Genomic DNA, 20,178 nt, shown 5'->3' on the forward strand with positions numbered 1-20,178 from the left:
TAAAACCTGCAGGGAAACGTTTAAAACCTGCAGGGAAACGTCTAAAACCTGCAGGGAAACGTCTAAAACCAGCAGGGAAACGTTTAAAACCTGCAGAGAAACGTCTAAAACCTGCAGGGAAACGTCTAAAACTTGCAGGAAAACGTCTAAAACCTGCAGGGAAACATCTAAAACCTGCAGGGAATCGTCTAAAATCTGCAGAGAAACATCTAAAACCTGCGGGGAAACGTCTAAAACTTGCAGGGAAACGTCTAAAACCTGCAGGGAAATGTCTAAAACCTGCAGAGAAACGTCTAAAACCTGCAGGGAGACGTCTAAAACCTGCAGGGAAACGTCTAAAACCTGCAGGAAAACGTCTAAAACCTGCAGGGAAACATCTAAAACCTGCAGGGAATCGTCTAAAATCTGCAGAGAAACATCTAAAACCTGCAGGGACACGTCTAAAACCTGCGGGGAAACGTCTAAAACTTGCAGGGAAACGTCTAAAACCTGCAGGGAAATGTCTAAAACCTGCAGAGAAACGTCTAAAACCTGCAGGGAAACGTCTAAAACCTGCAGGGAGACGTCTAAAACCTGCAGGGAAACGTCTAAAACCTGGAGGGAAACGTCTAAAACCTGCAGGGAAACGTCTAAAACCTGCAGGGAAACGTTTAACACCTGCAGGGAAACGTCTAAAACCTGCAGGGAAACGTCTAAAACCTGCAGGGAAACGTTTAAAACCTGCAGGGAAACGTCTAAAACCTGCAGGGAAACGTCTAAAACCAGCAGGGAAACGTTTAAAACCTGCAGAGAAACGTCTAAAACCTGCAGGGAAACGTCTAAAACTTGCAGGAAAACGTCTAAAACCTGCAGGGAAACATCTAAAACCTGCAGGGAATCGTCTAAAATCTGCAGAGAAACATCTAAAACCTGCGGGGAAACGTCTAAAACCTGCAGGGAAACGTCTAAAACCTGCAGGGAAACGTCTAAAACCTGCAGGGAAACGTCTAAAACCTGCAGGGAAACGTCTGAAACCTGCAGGAAACGTCTAAAACCTGCAGGGAAACGTCTAAAACCTGCAGGGAAACGTCTAAAACCTGCAGAGAAACGTCTAAAACCTGCAGGGAAACGTCTAAAACCTGCTGGGAGACGTCTAAAACCTGCAGGGAAATGTCTAAAACCTGCAGAGAAACATCTAAAACCTGCGGGGAAACGTCTAAAACCTGCAGGGAAACGTCTAAAACCTGCAGGGAAACGTCTAAAACCTGCAGGGAAACGTCTAAAACCTGCAGGGAAACGTCTGAAACCTGCAGGAAACGTCTAAAACCTGCAGGGAAACGTCTAAAACCTGCAGGGAAACGTCTAAAACCTGCAGAGAAACGTCTAAAACCTGCAGGGAAACGTCTAAAACCTGCTGGGAGACGTCTAAAACCTGCAGGGAAATGTCTAAAACCTGCAGAGAAACGTTTAAAACCTGCAGAGAAACGTCTAAAACCTGCAGGGAAACGTCTAAAACCTGGAGGGAAACGTCTAAAACCTGCAGGGATACGTCTAAAACCTGCAGGGAAACGTCTAAAACCTGCAGAGAAACGTTTAAAACCTGGAGGGAAACGTCTAAAACCTGCAGGGAAACGTCTAAAACCAGCAGGGAAACGTTTAAAACCTGCAGGGAAACGTCTAAAACCTGCAGGGAAACGTCTAAAACCTGCAGGGAAACGTCTAAAACCTGCAGGGAAACGTCTAAAACCTGCAGGGAAACGTCTAAAACCTGCAGGGAAACGTCTAAAACCTGCAGGGATACGTCTAAAACCTGCAGGGAAATGTCTAAAACCTGCAGAGAAACGTTTAAAACCTGGAGGGAAACGTCTAAAACCTGCAGGGAAACGTCTAAAACCAGCAGGGAAACGTTTAAAACCTGCAGGGAAACGTCTAAAACCTGCAGGGAAACGTCTAAAACCTGCAGGGAAACGTCTAAAACCTGCAGGGAAACGTCTAAAACCTGCAGGGAAACGTCTAAAACCTGCAGGGAAACGTCTAAAACTTGCAGGGAAACGTCTAAAACCTGCAGAGAAACGTCTAAAACCTGCAGGGAAACGTCTAAAACCTGCAGGGAAACGTCTAAAACCTGCAGGGAAACGTCTAAAACCTGCAGGGAAACGTCTAAAACCTGCAGAGAAACGTCTAAAACCTGCAGGGAAACGTCTAAAACCTGCAGGGAAACGTCTAAAACTTGCAGGGAAACGTCTAAAACCTGCAGGGATACGTCTAAAACCTGATTGCTGTAACAGTGTATTTCCTGGTCTGCTTAAAAGATGGACCGGACAGCTGCAGCTGCTGCTCCAGAAGTGATTTTAAACCCAGCTGTTGTTTTATAAAGCCTCAGATGATTTGGGGCTAAATGCTTCTCAGATCTTCTGGTACGTTAAGAACCTTCAGGACCTCTCAGATCCTCAGGAGCAGGTTTGCTTTCTATCCTGTGTCCATAACTGATTGATTTAATCAAATCAAAGGACTCATTGTAACTCTCTCTGTTTAACTTTTGTTCATTTTGGTTTAATGCCTTTGTTTTCTACGTAAAACACTTGTTAATCACCTTGTTTCTGAATCTTTCTTATCTTTCAGCTCCTTATTTGCATGTGGGAACAGCCATGGGAGCCTTTCAAAGCCCAAGTAATTTCAAATGACCTTAAAACTGAGCACTTTTACCTGTTTCTGTCCAAATAACCTTAAAGGTAAAAGTGCTCAGTTTTAAGGTTATTTGGACAGAAACAGGTAAAAGTGCTCAGTTTTAAGGTTATTTGGACAGAAACAGGTAAAAGTGCTCAGTTTTAAGGTTATTTGGACAGAAACAGGTAAAAGTGCTCAGTTTTAAGGTTATTTGGACAGAAACAGGTAAAAGTGCTCAGTTTTAAGGTCATTTGGACAGAAACAGGTAAAAGTGCTCAGTTTTAAGGTTATTTGGACAGAAACAGGTAAAAGTGCTCAGTTTTAAGGTCATTTGGACAGAAACAGGTAAAAGTGCTCAGTTTTAAGGTCATTTGGACAGAAACAGGTAAAAGTGCTCAGTTTTAAGGTTATTTGGACAGAAACAGGTAAAAGTGAAGGTAGAGGAGGACAGAAGGTGAAATCCTGCTGATGCTGTCTGTCCTCATCAGTTCATCTGTTGCCAAGCAACAAAAACAACACGTCCATGCATTCATCTCTGAGGATTTCCACGACACCCTGCTAATTTTCTTCATGTTTGTCAGCTGATTTTCCTTTCCTTTCCTTTCCTTTCCTTTCCTTTTCTTTTCTTTTCCTTTCCTCCTTTCCTTTCCTTTCTTCCTTTCCTTTCCTTTCCTTTCCCTTCCTTTCCTTTCCTTTCTTCCTTTCCTTTCCTTTCCTTTTCTTTTCTTTCCTTTCCTCCTTTCCCTTCCCTTCCCTTCCCTTTAATTTCCTTTCCTTTCTTCCTTTAATTTCCTTCCCTTCCCTTCCCTTCCCTTTAATTTCCTTTCCTTTCTTCCCTTCCTTTCCTTTCCTTTAATTTCCTTTCCTTTCTTCCTTTAATTTCCTTTCCTTTCCTTTCTTCCTTTCCCTTCCTTTAATTTCCTTTCCTTTCTTCCTTTCCTTTCCTTCCTTTCTTTTCTTTTCCTTTCCCTTCCTTTCCTTTCCTTTGCTTTGCTTTCCTTTTCTTTCCTTCCCTTCCCTTCTTTTCCTTTCCTTTCCTTTCCTTTCTTCCTTTAATTTCCTTTCCTTTCCTTTCTTCCTTTCCCTTCCTTTCCTTTCTTCCCTTCCTTTCCTTTCCTTTCTTCCTTTCCTTTAATTTCCTTTCCTTTCTTCCTTTAATTTCCTTCCCTTCCCTTCCCTTCCCTTTAATTTCCTTTCCTTTCTTCCCTTCCTTTCCTTTCCTTTAATTTCCTTTCCTTTCTTCCTTTAATTTCCTTTCCTTTCCTTTCTTCCTTTAATTTCCTTTCCTTTCTTCCTTTTCTTCCTTTCCTTTCCTTCCTTTCTTTTCCTTTCCCTTCCTTTCCTTTCCTTTGCTTTGCTTTCCTTTTCTTTCCTTCCCTTCTTTTCCTTTCCTTCCCTTCTTTTCCTTTCCTTTCCTTTCCTTTCTTCCTTTCCCTTCCTTTCCTTTCCTTTCTTCCTTTCCTTTCCTTTCTTCCTTTCCCTTCCTTTCCTTTCCTTTCTTCCTTTAATTTCCTTTCCTTTCCTTCCTTTCCTTTCCTTCCTTTCCTTCCTTTCTTTTCCTTTCCCTTCCTTTCCTTTCCTTTCCTTCCTTTCCTTTCCTTCCTTTCCTTCCTTTCTTTTCCTTTCCCTTCCCTTCCTTTCCTTCCTTTCCTTTCCTCCTTCCCTTCCTTTCCTTTCCTTCCCTTCCCTTCTTTTCCTTTAACTTCCTTTCCTTTCCTTTCCTTCCTTCCTTTCCTTCCCTTCCCTTCCTTTCCTTTCCTTCCCTTCCCTTCTTTTCCTTTCCTTTCCTTTCCTTCCTTCCTTTCCTTTCCTTCCTTTCCTTCCCTTCCCTTCTTTTCCTTTAACTTCCTTTCCTTTCCTTTCCTTCCTTCCCTTCCCTTTCCTTCCTTCCTTTCCTTCCCTTCCTTTCCTTTCCTTCCCTTCCCTTCTTTTCCTTTCCTTTAACTTCCTTTCCTTTCCTTTCCTTTCCTTTTCTTTCCTTCCTTTCCTCCCTTCCTTCCCTTCCCTTCCCTTCTTTCCTTTCCCTTCCTTTCCTTTCCTTTGCTTTCCTTTTCTTTCCTTCCCTTCCTTTCCTTCCTTTCCTTTCCTCCTTCCCTTCCTTTCCTTTCCTTCCCTTCCCTTCTTTTCCTTTAACTTCCTTTCCTTTCCTTTCCTTCCTTCCTTTCCTTCCCTTCCCTTCCTTTCCTTTCCTTCCCTTCCCTTCTTTTCCTTTCCTTTCCTTTCCTTTCCTTCCCTTCCTTTCCTTTCCTTTCCTTCCTTCCTTTCCTTCCCTTCCCTTCCTTTCCTTCCCTTCTTTTCCTTTCCTTTCCTTTCCTTTTCTTTCCTTTCCTCCCTTCCTTTCCTTCCCTTCCCTTCCCTTCCCTTCCCTTCCCTTCCCTTCTTTCCTTTTCCTCCCTTTCCTTTCCTTTCCTTTCCTTTCCTTCCTTTCCCTTCCTTTCCTCCTTTCCTTTCCTTTGCTTTCCTTTCCTTTCCTTCCCTTTCCTTCCTTTCCTTTCCTTCCCTTCCCTTCTTTTCCTTTCCTTTCCTTTCCTTTCCTTCCCTTCCTTTCCTTTCCTTTCCTTCCCTTCCCTTCTTTTCCTTTAACTTCCTTTCCTTTCCTTTCCTTCCTTCCTTTCCTTTCCTTCCCTTCCCTTCCTTTCCTTCCCTTCTTTTCCTTTCCTTTCCTTTCCTTTTCTTTCCTTTCCTCCCTTCCTTTCCTTCCCTTCCCTTCCCTTCCCTTCCCTTCCCTTCCCTTCCCTTCCCTTCCCTTCCCTTCCCTTCCCTTCCCTTCTTTCCTTTTCCTCCCTTTCCTTTCCTTTCCTTTCCTTTCCTTCCTTTCCCTTCCTTTCCTCCTTTCCTTTCCTTTCCTTTCCTTTCCTTTCCTTTCCTTTGCTTTCCTTTCCTTTCCTTCCCTTTCCTTCCTTCCTTTCCTTCCCTTCCCTTCAGTGATGATGCAGCAGGGTGGAGTCGGCCTTGGGTCGGTTATGCATCATCCACTTGAGTCCTGACAGCAACAGTCCCTGGTTGCCATGACGCCTTTTAATCAAAAAGTTGTCCTCCAGATCCTGAAGGGCACGTCTCTTTTTTCCACCACAGTTTATTTCAGCAGAGGCTTTGATGCTTTCTGATGGAGATGAAGAGGACGACTTTGCTTCCTCCTCATTAATTCCTGAGTTTAATGAACGGAGCAAACAGCAGACGCTGAAACGCACAACTAGTCACTGAGTAACTCTGATGTAAACAGGGATCCCCGTTCAGCCGAGGCAGGAATTATCTTTCAAATCATCTTTCACCAGCTTTACTCACATCAGAGGCTGAATAACTGCTTTTTTTTAATGAATTTGTGATAAAAGTGCACCGTTCATGTGGAGAAAATGATCCTCTCAGTGGTGGAAAAGCAGCTAAAGTCTGCTAATAAGCAGGTGAATCCAACCTCAGATGAACAACAGCACAGGATATATCAAACTGTGGCATAAACTGAGACACAGCAGCAGTGGGTGGGAAACTAAGTGAACCCCTGATCCAGCAGCTTCAGCAGCAGCTTCAGCAGCAGTGAGTAAAACTAAGTGAACCCTGATCCAGCAGCTTCAGCAGCAGTGAGTGTAAAACTAAGTGAACCCCTGATCCAGCAGCTTCAGCAGCAGTGAGTAAAACTAAGTGAACCCCTGATCCAGCAGCTTCAGCAGCAGTGAGTGAAAACTAAGTGAACCCCTGATCCAGCAGCTTCAGCAGCAGTGAGTGAAAACTAAGTGAACCCCTGATCCAGCAGCTTCAACAGCAGTGAGTGTAAAACTAAGTGAACCCCTGATCCAGCAGCTTCAACAGCAGTGAGTGTAAAACTAAGTGAACCCCTGATCCAGCAGCTTCAGCAGCAGTGTGTGTAAAACTAAGTGAACCCCTGATCCAGCAGCTTCAGCAGCAGTGAGTGTAAAACTAAGTGAACCCCTGATCCAGCAGCTTCAGCAGCAGTGTGTAAAACTAAGTGAACCCCTGATCCAGCAGCTTCAGCAGCAGTGTGTAAAACTAAGTGAACCCCTGATCCAGCAGCTTCAGCAGCAGTGAGTGTAAAACTAAGTGAACCCCTGATCCAGCAGCAGTGAGTGTAAAACTAAGTGAACCCCTGATCCAGCAGCTTCAGCAGCAGTGAGTCTAAAAGTAAGTGAACCCCTGATCCAGCAGCTTCTTTTTCACACATTCTGCTGGACGTCATCAGTCCTTCTTAATATAATTTGCTGCTCCTGAGTCTGTTCTTCTTGGTTATCATCACCAACAGTTAGATCTTTTTAAAACAGGAGCACTTAGTACCAAACTTCAAGCTCGCCACTATTTTAGGCGTCTGCAGTCGGCCACTTTAAGGAGGAAGCGCTCCAGATGACGGGGAGAGGCTCGTCCTGCCAGACATGAGCAGCCCGACGTGGCCACAGGAAGCTGAGCTTCCATCCCAAGCCACAATCATTCGTCTCTTGGCTGCCGATCATTAGCTGCTGCATGATTTCTTTATCTCACATGCACTGGATTGGATGTTTTTAGCAAAAATCTGGCTGTTTGTTTTAGCTTTTCTCAGAGGACCTGCAGAGGTTTGCATCTTTTAACCCAAAAGATAGACGTAAAACTCTCAGTACATCCTATCAGATTCATTAAAATATCAGGATGTTGTTGGGAAAACAAACCAAAGTGATGATGAATGACTTTCAAATGTAAAAAAAAGCGTTTTACTGCTGAAATCGATAAAGATTTCCATCTTTTTCCAGGACAAGCTGCTCTTTAACGGCACTTCCTCTAAATAAAACACAGGTTTGCATCTTTTAACCCAAAAGATAGACGTAAAACTCTCAGTACATCCTATCAGATTCATTTAAAATATCAGGATGTTGTTGGGAAAACAAACTGACTTTCAAATGTAAAAAAAAGCGTTTTACTGCTGAAATCGATAAAGATTTCCATCTTTTTCCATGACAAGCCGCTCTTTAATGGCACTTCCTCTAAATAAAACAGAGGTTTGCATCTTTTAACCCAAAAGATAGACGTAAAACTCTCAGTACATCCTGTCAGATTCATTTAAAATATCAGGATGTTGTTGGGAAAACAAACTGACTTTCAAATGTAAAAAAAAAGCGTTTTACTGCTGAAATCGATAAAGTTTTCCATCTTTTTCCATGACAAGCCGCTCTTTAATGGCACTTCCTCTAAATAAAACAGAGGTTTGCATCTTTTAACCCAAAAGATAGACGTAAAACTCTCAGTACATCCTATCAGATTCATTTAAAATATCAGGATGTTGTTGGGAAAACAAACTGACTTTCAAATGTAAAAAAAAAGCGTTTTACTGCTGAAATCGATAAAGTTTTCCATCTTTTTCCATGACAAGCCGCTCTTTAATGGCACTTCCTCTAAATAAAACAGAGGTTTGCATCTTTTAACCCAAAAGATAGACGTAAAACTCTCAGTACATCCTGTCATATTCATTTAAAATATCAGGATGTTGTTGGGAAAACAAACCAAAGTGATGATAATTGACTTTAAAATGTAAAAAAAAAGCGTTTTACTGCTGAAATCGATAAAGATTTCCATCTTTTTCCATGACAAGCCGCTCTTTAACGGCACTTCCTCTAAATAAAACACAGGTTTGCATCTTTTAACCCAAAAGATAGACGTAAAACTCTCAGTACATCCTGTCAGATTCATTTAAAATATCAGGATGTTGTTGGGAAAACAAACCAAAGTGATGATGAATGACTTTCAAATGTAAAAAAAAAGCGTTTTACTGCTGAAATCGATAAAGATTTCTCTCTTTTTCCATGACAAGCCGCTCTTTAATGGCACTTCCTCTAAATAAAACAGAGGTTTGCATCTTTTAACCCAAAAGATAGACGTAAAACTCTCAGTACATCCTATAATATTCATTAAAATATCAGGATGTTGTTGGGAAAACAAACCAAAGTGATGATGAATGACTTTCAAATGTAAAAAAAAAGCGTTTTACTGCTGAAATCGATAAAGATTTCCATCTTTTTCCATGACAAGCTGCTCTTTAACGGCACTTCCTCTAAATAAAACACAGGTTTGCATCTTTTAACCCAAAAGATAGACGTAAAACTCTCAGTACATCCTATCAGATTCATTTAAAATATCAGGATGTTGTTGGGAAAACAAACTGACTTTCAAATGTAAAAAAAAAAGCGTTTTACTGCTGAAATCAATAAAGATTTTCATCTTTTTCCATGACAAGCCGCTCTTTAACGGCACTTCCTCTAAATAAAACACAGGTTTGCATCTTTTAACCCAAAAGATAGACGTAAAACTCTCAGTACATCCTGTCATATTCATTTAAAATATCAGGATGTTGTTGGGAAAACAAACCAAAGTGATGATGAATGACTTTCAAATGTAAAAAAAAAGCGTTTTACTGCTAAAATCGATAAAGATTTCTCTCTTTTTCCATGACAAGCCGCTCTTTAACGGCACTTCCTCTAAATAAAACTGAGGTTTGCATCTTTTAACCCAAAAGATAGACGTAAAACTCTCAGTACATCCTGTCAGATTCATTTAAAATATCAGGATGTTGTTGGGAAAACAAACTGACTTTCAAATGTAAAAAAAAAGCGTTTTACTGCTGAAATCGATAAAGTTTTCTCTCTTTTTCCATGACAAGCTGCTCTTTAATGGCACTTCCTCTAAATAAAACACAGGTTTGCATCTTTTAACCCAAAAGATAGACGTAAAACTCTCAGTACATCCTATCATATTCATTTAAAATATCAGGATGTTGTTGGGAAAACAAACCAAAGTGATGATGAATGACTTTCAAATGTAAAAAAAAAGCGTTTTACTGCTGAAATCGATAAAGTTTTCCATCTTTTTCCATGACAAGCCGCTCTTTAACGGCACTTCCTCTAAATAAAACACAGGTTTGCATCTTTTAACCCAAAAGATAGACGTAAAACTCTCAGTACATCCTGTCATATTCATTTAAAATATCAGGATGTTGTTGGGAAAACAAACCAAAGTGATGATGAATGACTTTCAAATGTAAAAAAAAAGCGTTTTACTGCTGAAATCGATAAAGTTTTCCATCTTTTTCCATGACAAGCTGCTCTTTAATGGCACTTCCTCTAAATAAAACCCAGAAGTGCAACTCAAGGCAGATCTGTGCACAGCTCAGCCTCACAACTCAAAACCATATTTGACTAAATTAAAAAGGAAACGCAAACCTCCTGTAATGCTTTACAGATGAAAAAGCAAATTGTGGTGATTATCCAGCAGGCTGGGAGACTGCGACAGGCTGGAGGGAGGCTGCAGTGTCTTTTTCCCTTTCATATGGTTTTCATTTGGAGTGGAGGTTTGCATAATTATTCTGGCATCAGTAGCAGTGGTGACAAAGCGGGCTGGTGAGCGCTTATTTCTGTTCTCATGGCAGAAATAACCTCGCCTTTTACAAGAAACAGCATTTCCCTTAAGGTCAAAACACCGAAAGTGAACAATCAGCATCAACAAGAGCCTTGTGTTACAGATTGATGAAGGGAGGGGGGAAAAAACGGCGTCCAACACAGACATCAACGCTTCAGAAACAATGTTTGCTCTCGAATCAAAGCAACAGATGGCTTAAAGCTGCAAGTCAGCTGAGACCTAAATAAAAATGCGTTTAACTGTTTAATTGCTGATTTTCTTCCTTAAAAAGCTTCTCCTTCACTGCGGCAGCAGCAGGCTGCATCGCTGTCACCCGCAGCTCAGCGTAAACGCAGTCCTACATACGTCCAGCCTTCTGTAAACAGAGGAAGTAACACGCCATCACAGCCCAGACCAGACAGAGACCTCGGGGATTCAAGGGGAACAAAGGCAGGCTGCTTTCCTGCTGACATCTGGACAGAAAGCTGGCTGCTGCCATGAAGTAACAGGGGTAGGATGAGCTCAGGTGACCATTTGTGCCTCCATTAAGAGTCAGGAATAAAAGCCACACATTTAGAATCTGTCCATAGTCCGTTTTCTTCATCATCCAATCAGCTGTTTGCTGAAAATGATCCTTTCTGTTTCCGTTACAGCAGAAATGTGATTTATTTCTACAGCCCTTTATAACAGTCCATTTATCTGCTTTACAGCAGATAAATAAGGAAAAGAATAAGTAAAAAACAATAAAATAACAGTAAAAAACAATAAAATAACAGTAAAAAACAATAAAATAACAGTAAAAAACAATAGGATAACAGTAAAAAACAATAAAATAACAGTAAAAAACAATAAAATAACAGTAAAAAACAATAAAATAACAGTAAAAAACAATAGGATAACAGTAAAAAACAATAGGATAACAGTAAAAAACAATAAAATAACAGTAAAAAACAATAAAATAACAGTAAAAAACAATAAAATAACAGTAAAAAACAATAAGATAACAGTAAAAAACAATAAAATAACAGTAAAAAACAATAAGATAACAGTAAAAAAACAATAAAATAACAGTAAAATTGAATAAGATAATATAAAAGTGTCACCATTCTACTATGTATTAAAAGCCATCTGAAATAAGTAGGTTTTTAGACCTGATTTAAAGAGGCCCAGGTGGGGAGCTTATTCCAGAGCCTGGGGGCACCCCAGGGCTTGTATTTTAACCTGAACACTTCCAGCAAAAGTTGATTTGTTGACCTCAGAGCTCTGCCAGGGTTACAGTTAAAAGCTCAGATAAATACGATGGGGTGAGGCCGTTAAGAGCTTTAAAACCAAACTTTAAAAGTTTAAAATCAATTCTATAAAGGACAGGAACTTGTATTTTGACCTTTGACCTGGACGCTTCCAGCAAAAGTGAAACAGAAGCGCAAAGATGGAGGCAAAAAGACTCGAGCTTCACATCAGACCAACACTGAACCACACATTTTGGTGAAGAAACAAGTGCTTCATTGATTAAAGTTAAAGCCGATAACCACAAAGATGTAATGTTTCCAATGTGTGGAAAAGATGTAAAATGTCTTAACTATAAAATAAGAGAAAATCTCTGGTGAATGATGCAGACATTTGTCCCCTGATGATGATGTCATAATGATGTCACCTGCGTGGCCACAGAACAGCAGAACTGGATGTAAACTCACCGTGCCTGAGCCCCACGGTGCTGGTCAACGTGCCCGTGATGCCGCCAGCGAAGCCCCGCCCCCCTGCTTCCCGCCTCTGGCTCAGCGTGGAGATGAAGGTGCCCAGAGATGGAAATGGCTGCTTGGCTCCTCGCCCCAAAACCTGCCACAGAAATATCTTTCAATACAGAAAACAACAAACAAGACGAAAACTGAATAAAGAAATCTGAAAATGCAGCTTTTAAACCTTTTAAACTGCACATCTTTCCCATTTTTTCACTCTATCTGATCAGTATTATTCACATCTGACTCAAATCTAACCAAAGCAAACTTAAAGCTGTGAGAAGATGAGTGAAAAGCTACCATCTCCCAGTTCCTGAACGAACTGATCCTCTTCTAAGTCTCCAAACTGACTGTCCGCATTCTCGGATATTGAGGTTTTTCACCAGAATGGGAACTTCTTAAACAAATCCAGACTCTGCTGCATGAACAGACAATGACAACATAACCGAATCTAAGCAGTCGAGCACAACGTTTAGTAAATCTGCTGTGATTAATCACCCACCGCTTCTTTATTTCAGATGAGTTCAGGTCTCAGTAAGCAACAGAGGAGCCACAAATCCAGCCGGAGGAAGACGAGAGGAGGGGAAAATGAAAGAAAAATGGCAGGAGGATAAGATGAAGGCAGTAAGGATGAAAGAAGGGAGAAGTCCAGGAAGAGAGGGATATGAGACAAAGGAGAGTAATACAGATAAGATGGGAAAAAGAGGGCAAAAGGATATGAAAGAGAAGCCGGGGAGAGGCAGAAGAAGTGGAAATTAAAGTGAATCGTGAGAACAAAAAGGAAAAAGAGGCCAAAAGATGCACGGCGGCTCCCGTGTGCACGGAAACAGGAGTGACACCACGACTAATCTGCTGTTTAAAATGGATCAGACTCAAAAGAAATCTAATTCCATCTCATTTTCAAACCCCATTAAATCACTTCCTCGTCTTTGCACTGCAGCACAGAGACATGAACCCTGACACAGCAAAGAAAGACTCCGCTGCGGCACACGTGCACTTTCACCTGGTCCCGTTTGCACGGAGGTGTTAATGAGACGTGACTTCATTCAGATCACATCAAACAAGCTGCGGTGGCGGTGAAAGATGTGCATGCAGCGCAGACACGTGAATGTAAACGCAGTAAATCACTTCCATGAAATCAGCACCAACGGCTCATCTGGACGCCATCATTCAGCAGAAGCTCAAACCCAAAGAGCCGCTCATTTCAACAGAAATCACAGAAGATTATTAGCACTCTGTGCAGACATTACAGCCACTGCTCCGGGTAGGTTTATTAAGCCCAAACTGAGAGTCAAGTTGAAATAAACACAAACAACAACTCATATTAGCGGTAATAAGCTCTTATTACTGCTGTAACTCATAAGCTGTAATAAGATGAGCATCATCTGTGCTGCACAGCTTAAAAGGACTTGGAATAAGTGATAAGTTCTCATCAGGAACACAATGCAATGTGGTCGGGTTGGCTGGTAATTGTTTTTGACCGGGACTGAGCGATATATATCGTTTGAAATAATGACGTCATCGTTGTTTTTACGCAATTTACGTCATCGATTAATCAAAATACTTCACTAAAACAACTGAAACCAGGTTGAAACTCCACACTTTCACTGGACCAGAGACAGACAACTTGTGCAGCAGCACGCCGCAGCGTGCACATGTGGTCACGTGGTCTCTCACGGGCACGTTCCCGGCAGGTGCGCGTGCCTCCAAACATAAACAAATGAAAGGCAACACGGACGCACCCGCGGATCCAAGACGTGGATCGACTTCAGCTGCATGGAAGCGTTGAAAAGACTGATGTTACCTGAAAGATTAAAGCTGCAAAGTTTGTGGAAAAAAGCCGTAAAAAGCAGCCGGACAGGTGGCGAAGTGTTGGCCTCTGCTGCGTGTCTCTCAAAAAAGCAACCGAGACGTCACAAATGCTCAATTATCAATTATACAGCAAAAGAAATGGTTCCGATGGAGGTGGTGGAGAGAAGGCTTTAAACAGCTCGGACCTGACATATAAAACCATTCAAACAGGATTTAAACTTTGTGTCCATTAAAGAAATGTAAATCAGGCTGTTAGAAACACACATTTAAAAGAATATGGTCTAATTAGCAAGATATTATTTCTTGTCCTAATCGCACACCTATTTTTGACACGTTTTTAATCTAAAGTAAAATGTTTAAACAGCTATTAGATGGGCTGCCATGACAGTTGAATGTCAATGTTTCTCTCAGGATTGGAAAATCCAACAGAACTCAAGGGCCAACGGAGCTGAATGACATTTCTAAACTGATCCCTTTTGTATTCTTCTGTTTTATGAGCTGGAAAACATACATTATTTTCCTTGGCTTTTAACTGCTTGTACGGTAATGTGTTTCTTGATCACGATTGTTTGAAAAAAATCTGTGTATTTACAGTCCAATGTGCAGAACCTGTAAGAACAAACCCCAGAATCAGCAGGTCCAACAGCACATAATGTGAATAAGTGTTCCAAATCATCTGTTTCAAAAGGTTTAGTAACTCAAATGATAGAATAATTTGTTATTTTGTCGCTGCAACCTAAAATATTACATGATGTCTTTATAAAATAATAATTAAATAGTCTTTCTTCAACAGTACTTATAATTTTCTGCATAAAATGAATCAAATATTCACTGTTCTTGCAGCATTTTCGGTTTTAATGGTAACTCTACTGATTCTAGCTGTTTCTTGACTTCATCTAAAAAGTTTGGTGATGTAATAATGATGGACATTTGTTTAACTAATTATTTCAAATCCATTTTCAGTGATTTATCTCTCCAAGTTTTGTTTCCTGTGTTAAAATCATACCCATGAGAGTCGTTCGTTATAAGATGGCAGGAACAGTTCACAGCTCATTTGAAATAACAGGAGAAATCAACGTGACCTTTATTTGACGGTTCATTTAGTTTAAAACCTAAACTCGTGAACTCCCAAGGCGGTTTAGTTTGGCTCTTCTGAAGCGTGAGCTTGCAAAGTGCTGATAAAGTTTTACTTTTTGTTAACACTTTAAAATCAGTCATCAATGCTGTGGCTGAGGTTGCCCACCATGAATCTGCAGAGAACCACCTGCAGTCCAAGAAAGGTTAGGCCAGATGGCCTGTATGTTTAAAGTGAAATATTCAACTAAATATTAGGACAACTTGCTGGGTGAGGCTTCTAACTCACTCTGAGGAACTGATGAAATGAGAAGCTAGCGCAAGCTAGAAAAGAAGTTAGCACAGCCTGCAAGCTGAGAAAACCACGAGAGCCACAGCTGGGCTGAACAAGCGGGAAGCTGGTTAATCTAATAATAATTAATATAGTATAAAGTGGTAGAAAGTGACTCATGCTGCGGTTTGAACATCTCTGTCTGAATTAGCCCAGTATTTGAAGGGCTAAACACAGTAAACAGGGCAGCTAGTGTCATCTGCTGACAGGCGAAGTGATTAGCTAGATTAGCATGTTTTAAGCTCCTGTTAACAGTGTGTTTGGGTTTTTTTCACAAGACAAAAACTGAAATATACAATTTTAAAGGAACACAGATACGTTCTTAGGGGAATTATAACGGCTGGAGACAAGCTAGCATGCTAACATGCTAAACTGGTATGCTAAACGTCAGCTAGCTGCCATTCTTACATTTAGCATTTAGCGCTACATAGGAAGGTGCTGTACCATCACAAAGCATCACACCTCTTGTTTAGGTGATTTGTGTAAAACTGTGTAACATCCTTTCTCTGTGAAGCCATATCACTCTCTTCACTCTGTCATTATCAACACCCCCCACCACCACAGCAGACGACTGAAATGTGGAGCTTAAAATGCAACAAAAACAGCAAAAATCTAGTGCAAGCTAGAAAAGAAGTTAGCACAGCCTGCAAGCTGAGAAAACCACGAGAGCCACAGCTGGGCTGAACAAGCGGGAAACTGGCTAATCTAATAATAATTAATATAGTAGAAAGTGGTAGAAAGTGACTCATGCTGCGGTTTGAACATCTCTGTCTGAATTAGCCCAGTATTTGAAGGGCTAAACACAGTCAACAGGGCAGCTAGTGTCATCTGCTGACAGGCGAAGTGATTAGCTAGATTAGCATGGTTTAAGCTCCTGTTAACAGTGTGTTTGGGTTTTTTTCACAAGACAAAAACTGAAATATACAATTTTAAGGACCACAGATACGTTCTTAGGGGAATTATAACGGCTGGAGACAAGCTAGCATGCTAAACGTCAGCTAGCTGCCATTCTTACATTTAGCATTTAGCGCTACATAGGAAGGTGCTGTACCTTCACAAACCATCACACCTCTTGTTTAGGTGATTTGTGTAAAACTGTGTAACAGTGAGTCTTAATTACAACAACTGGAGACAAGCTAGCATGCTAACATGCTAAACTGGGATGCTAAACGTCAGCTAGCTGCCATTCTTACATTTAGCATTTAGCATTTAGCGCTACATAGGAAGGTGCTGTACCATCACAAACCATCACACCTCTTGTTTAGGTGTGATGACTGAAATGCGGAGCTTAAAATGCAACAAAAACAGCAAAAAACAGCAAAAATCTATCAGAATCAGACAGGCAGGTTATCGACACACATCTCTGGCTGCACTTTATTTGTCCTGCTTCACATCTGACAACAATTAACTGTTTTAGTGGGTGTTTTTCTGTCATTAAGATCAGAACTGTCCAGCTCTGAGCAGCCATCCAGACATAAACCACACAGAGAAAAGCCAGACATCCGATTGTTTCACTCTCTCTCTTATGCACACATTTCGCTCAGCCTCGACTCCTCTGTCAGCTTTTGATCTGTAGTGACATCTGATTTCACTGAAAGACACATTTACTTTGTCAGAGAAGCGATTTTAATCTTCTCTGGCCAGTTTTCTGCATGTTATGGCCTCTAAGTGTTGCTGTTTCATACCTAAACATTGCCTGGTGATGGAATCCTACAAGCTGCAGCAGACACACCTGCAGCTGATGTGCAGCTTTGTATGAACAGAGAAAATAGCTGAAAACTGTGTCAAATCTGGAGCCACTGTTGCTCATCAGGTTTAAGTCGGTACAGCTGAGCGTTGCCACGTCTTGTTGAGTTCTGGCACCAGAGGAGCAGATGTGAGTCGACTCTGGCTCATGCCTTAAGAGAACAGGGTTTGGCTCTCCAGATTTGGGTTGTGTTAGGCTGTCAAATCAGTTCTAGTTTGAGGAAAATTGGACAGGTTTTGGTCAGAAATGGCTCATCGAATCAGTCTAAGTGGGTCTGAGCTCATTCTCCTGACTCATTCACCACAAAGTCTGAAATGAGCCCGGTACCGGTTGTGACAGATTCAGGCCAAGGTTGGTTCTTTCATCTGGCTGCATGTGAAAATGTAAGAAAAGACAGGAAGCAACCAGAGAGAGGAGTCTGAGGTCGAGACAAAGACTGATAAGATTACATTTTGATGCCGTGAAACAGGCTGGCAGGTTTCTGAGCCAAACTTACCGAGTTTGTGAAGGATCACGTTGACATTAAAGGTTCTAAAATCAGAGGAAACTGGAGATATTGTGTTTGGACACGAAACTCCTCGGAAAGCTCCTGAGTCTAATCATGTGGTTAGTCTGGATGGCACGAGCTTGGCCTCCTGTGGGGAACCTTTGAGTTATCTGTGACCAGGATTCACACATAAAACAAGTTTCTCTGACCACTTTTTCACCTGCATGGTGTTGAAATCTGGAACAACTGGATTGCTCTCATTGCTTATTATTCAGACGCCCAAATGCTGCAGCAGGAGTTCTGATGGGAACGACCAGGACAGATCAGCTGGTCACCTGTAAGATCTCGATAAGACTGAGAACCTTTCTCTCCATGCATGCATCTTTCGATAGCTTAGCTTAGGCTAAGTCGAGGCTGTTCTCCCGCTCCACTGTTGCCTTTCACTCCTTAAATCCCCAGGATGAGGGACGACCTCAAACTGAAGATTTGACTTATCTTTCTATAAAATAAGCTGTAATAAAAACAACTTAAAAGCAGGAAGTGTTGAAGGCTGCCGGACGTTTAGGGGCAGTTAGTTCCATCATTTTAGGGCCACAGCAGCTAAGGCCCGGTCAGGAGGTCAGTAGATGTGAGCGATCCAGAAGGCAAGAGGCCAGAAACATACAAAGACCTTCACCTATCAAAGTAATAAAACACGAATCAGTCCTAAAACGTGCGGTGAGCAAATGAAGAAAAGCGAGACGGCTGCTGTGAATTGGTCCTTTTTAGATAAACTGACGGGATCTCTTACAAACTACTAGAACTGGTGGAAACAGATGGTTAAATATGTTCGATGTGAGACTAAATAAAAGAGAGAAAAGCTGCGTGAACGTCCTTTTTAAGGCTGGAACCATAGAGTAAAATTTATCTGCTACCAGACCATCAAAGTCTCGGAGGCCGAAAGAAAATCTCATTGAGAATTCAGGAGGGAGTGAGGTCATTTATAACATCCCAGGAGGCTCCGATAGTGGTTTGCTGAAGTAAAAAACATGAACGTTCCTCCACAGAGAGCCCCAGCTGTCTCCAATTCTTCTATTTTTATAGAGTCAGTAACACAGCCTACTGTCTCAAAGACGTTTTCATCAAGCCTTTCAGTCTGAACTTCCACAGATCTGCGTCTTCTCCAGCAGCCAGAGGACTTCTGCAGAAGGTCTGCCTGCCTGAACCCTCGGAAAGAGAAGGCATTCAGCCACTTTATGGCATTTCCAGACACAAGCAGAGTGAGTCTGAGCAGTGACAGACTATTTATTGGTCAAAACCATCCGATGTGCACATTCCTGCCTCCTGACACAATGGAGATGACATCAACCAGCCAGCCTGCAACCACACTGTTCTCCACCAAAGTGACACTGAGAACCAAAGCAAAAACATTGCAGCTCAACGGTTACATCATCGGATACTCCTGAAGAGGTGATGTCAGGAGACATTACGTAAAGCAGGGGCATCGCTTTTTCCAAACAGCAGGGAAACGTTCAGCTCTTTCACTTTTTATGGTTAAAACTGGATCAAATGAGTAAGAATCGTACTTCTGAAGCTTTAAATAAAAAGCTTTAAGTGAAACAAGAGCTTTGAAAGCTGGAAAAACTGTTTAAATGGAATTAGATGCACAAGCAGATAATCATGTGGTTGAGCCTCACTCTAATTATCACGTTTGTGTTGCATAATGCTGTTTTTAACAGTATTGATCATTCTGCATGGATGCCCGGCTGAAAACTGAATAAAGAATAAATAAAACCGTGTTGCTGAAAGACTTTGGCTGCAGAAACAGAACAGATAACGTGGCTTTTTTCTCACAGAAGACACAATAATCATTCAGGGACTGCACAGATTTATTCTCCTTTTTAAATGAGCCGTGGCTGGTGCTTCGGCTTCTTATTACACAGCAATATGGCAGAAACCAGGGTGTAAAAGTGCCGTAAACTGCCTCCTTTACGCAGCTAATTCAAAGTTTGCATTACAGACACCATGCATGAGACATCAAACAAATAAACAGTCAATCATCTGGTTAGAAACAGGAGAAAAGTCGGTTTGCTTACAGCTGGAGAGGAGCTGTTGTAAATCGGTGGAAGTCTCTCTCTTTCCCTCTCAACTCCTGACAGTGCAGAATGTTCTCCATCCATCCTCTCAGCGTGGAAAAGTTCTTTTCTCCCCGGAAAGACTCACTCCTCTGCAGCCTCTGTGGTTCTGCTTCTCAGGGGGCTGCACATGTTTTCACCCGCGCCAGCTCTGACCCTCAGTTACCCGATTTTCTGCTCGCTCTGCTCCGTTGTTTGGCATAAATCAGGGAGATTCACATCCTCGAAATTGAGTGAAATCTACCTTCGTCGGACAGGTGGGCTCTCCGTTACGCACACAGCCTGACGCGCAAACGTCTCCAAAGGCTGCGCGTAAAGTCTCCGTCAGAAGCCGTTAAAGAGCGCGGAGTTGTGTCGGTTTTAAAACGCGTTCGGGGCGACTTTCTACCCGCTTCTTCTTTGCCTGTTTCTCTGCTGCTCTGCGTCGTCTTTCGCGGAGGCAGCACAGCTGCGGGCCGGCGCCATGTTTGGAGAAGGAGGAGGAGGAGAAGGAGGCGCCTGGAGAGCGGCGGAGCTTGGACACAGGAGCGTCACACACACACGTGCACGCGCACAGAGAGGGGGGGGGGATAACGGGAAACAAGAGCTTTAGATTCAAAATAAAAGGGTGTAATTTTAGATGTTGAAGCATCTGTAGAGAAACAACTAAACTGTAAACATGGACCCAGATATGAATTAAAATAAGAGAAGCTTCAACACAGCATGGAGCCTGATAAATGTCTTATTCATAAGTAACAAAATAAGAACTATCTAATAAAAAATCTATTATTAAGAATTATATTCTTGTTAGAGATATTGATATTTAAATTGCTGTCTTGTAATTTTCAATTTCTTTTTTAAAATATTTACTTTCTATCATATAAAAT

The 20,178-nt window shown here is 41.6% G+C and overlaps 1 protein-coding gene across 1 annotated transcript in view; it reads right to left on the minus strand.

Annotated features, from left to right (window-relative positions):
• Positions 1–19,785, minus strand: part of hectd2 (HECT domain containing 2) — an 84,499-nt gene extending 64,714 nt beyond the window's left edge. The window contains exons 1-2 of the mRNA XM_072390533.1: positions 19,274–19,785; positions 11,706–11,847 (exon numbers count right to left, since the gene is read on the minus strand). Of these exons, the coding sequence (XP_072246634.1) occupies positions 11,706–11,847; positions 19,274–19,357 (226 nt within the window). The 5' untranslated portion in view covers positions 19,358–19,785. The remainder of the gene's footprint in view (positions 1–11,705; positions 11,848–19,273) is intronic.
• Positions 19,786–20,178: the final 393 nt, after the last annotated feature.

This window comes from Leuresthes tenuis, unplaced genomic scaffold, assembly GCF_036924035.1.
Source record: "Leuresthes tenuis unplaced genomic scaffold, fLeuTen1.0.hap1 SCAF_8, whole genome shotgun sequence".
Taxonomy (NCBI): domain Eukaryota; kingdom Metazoa; phylum Chordata; class Actinopteri; order Atheriniformes; family Atherinopsidae; genus Leuresthes; species Leuresthes tenuis.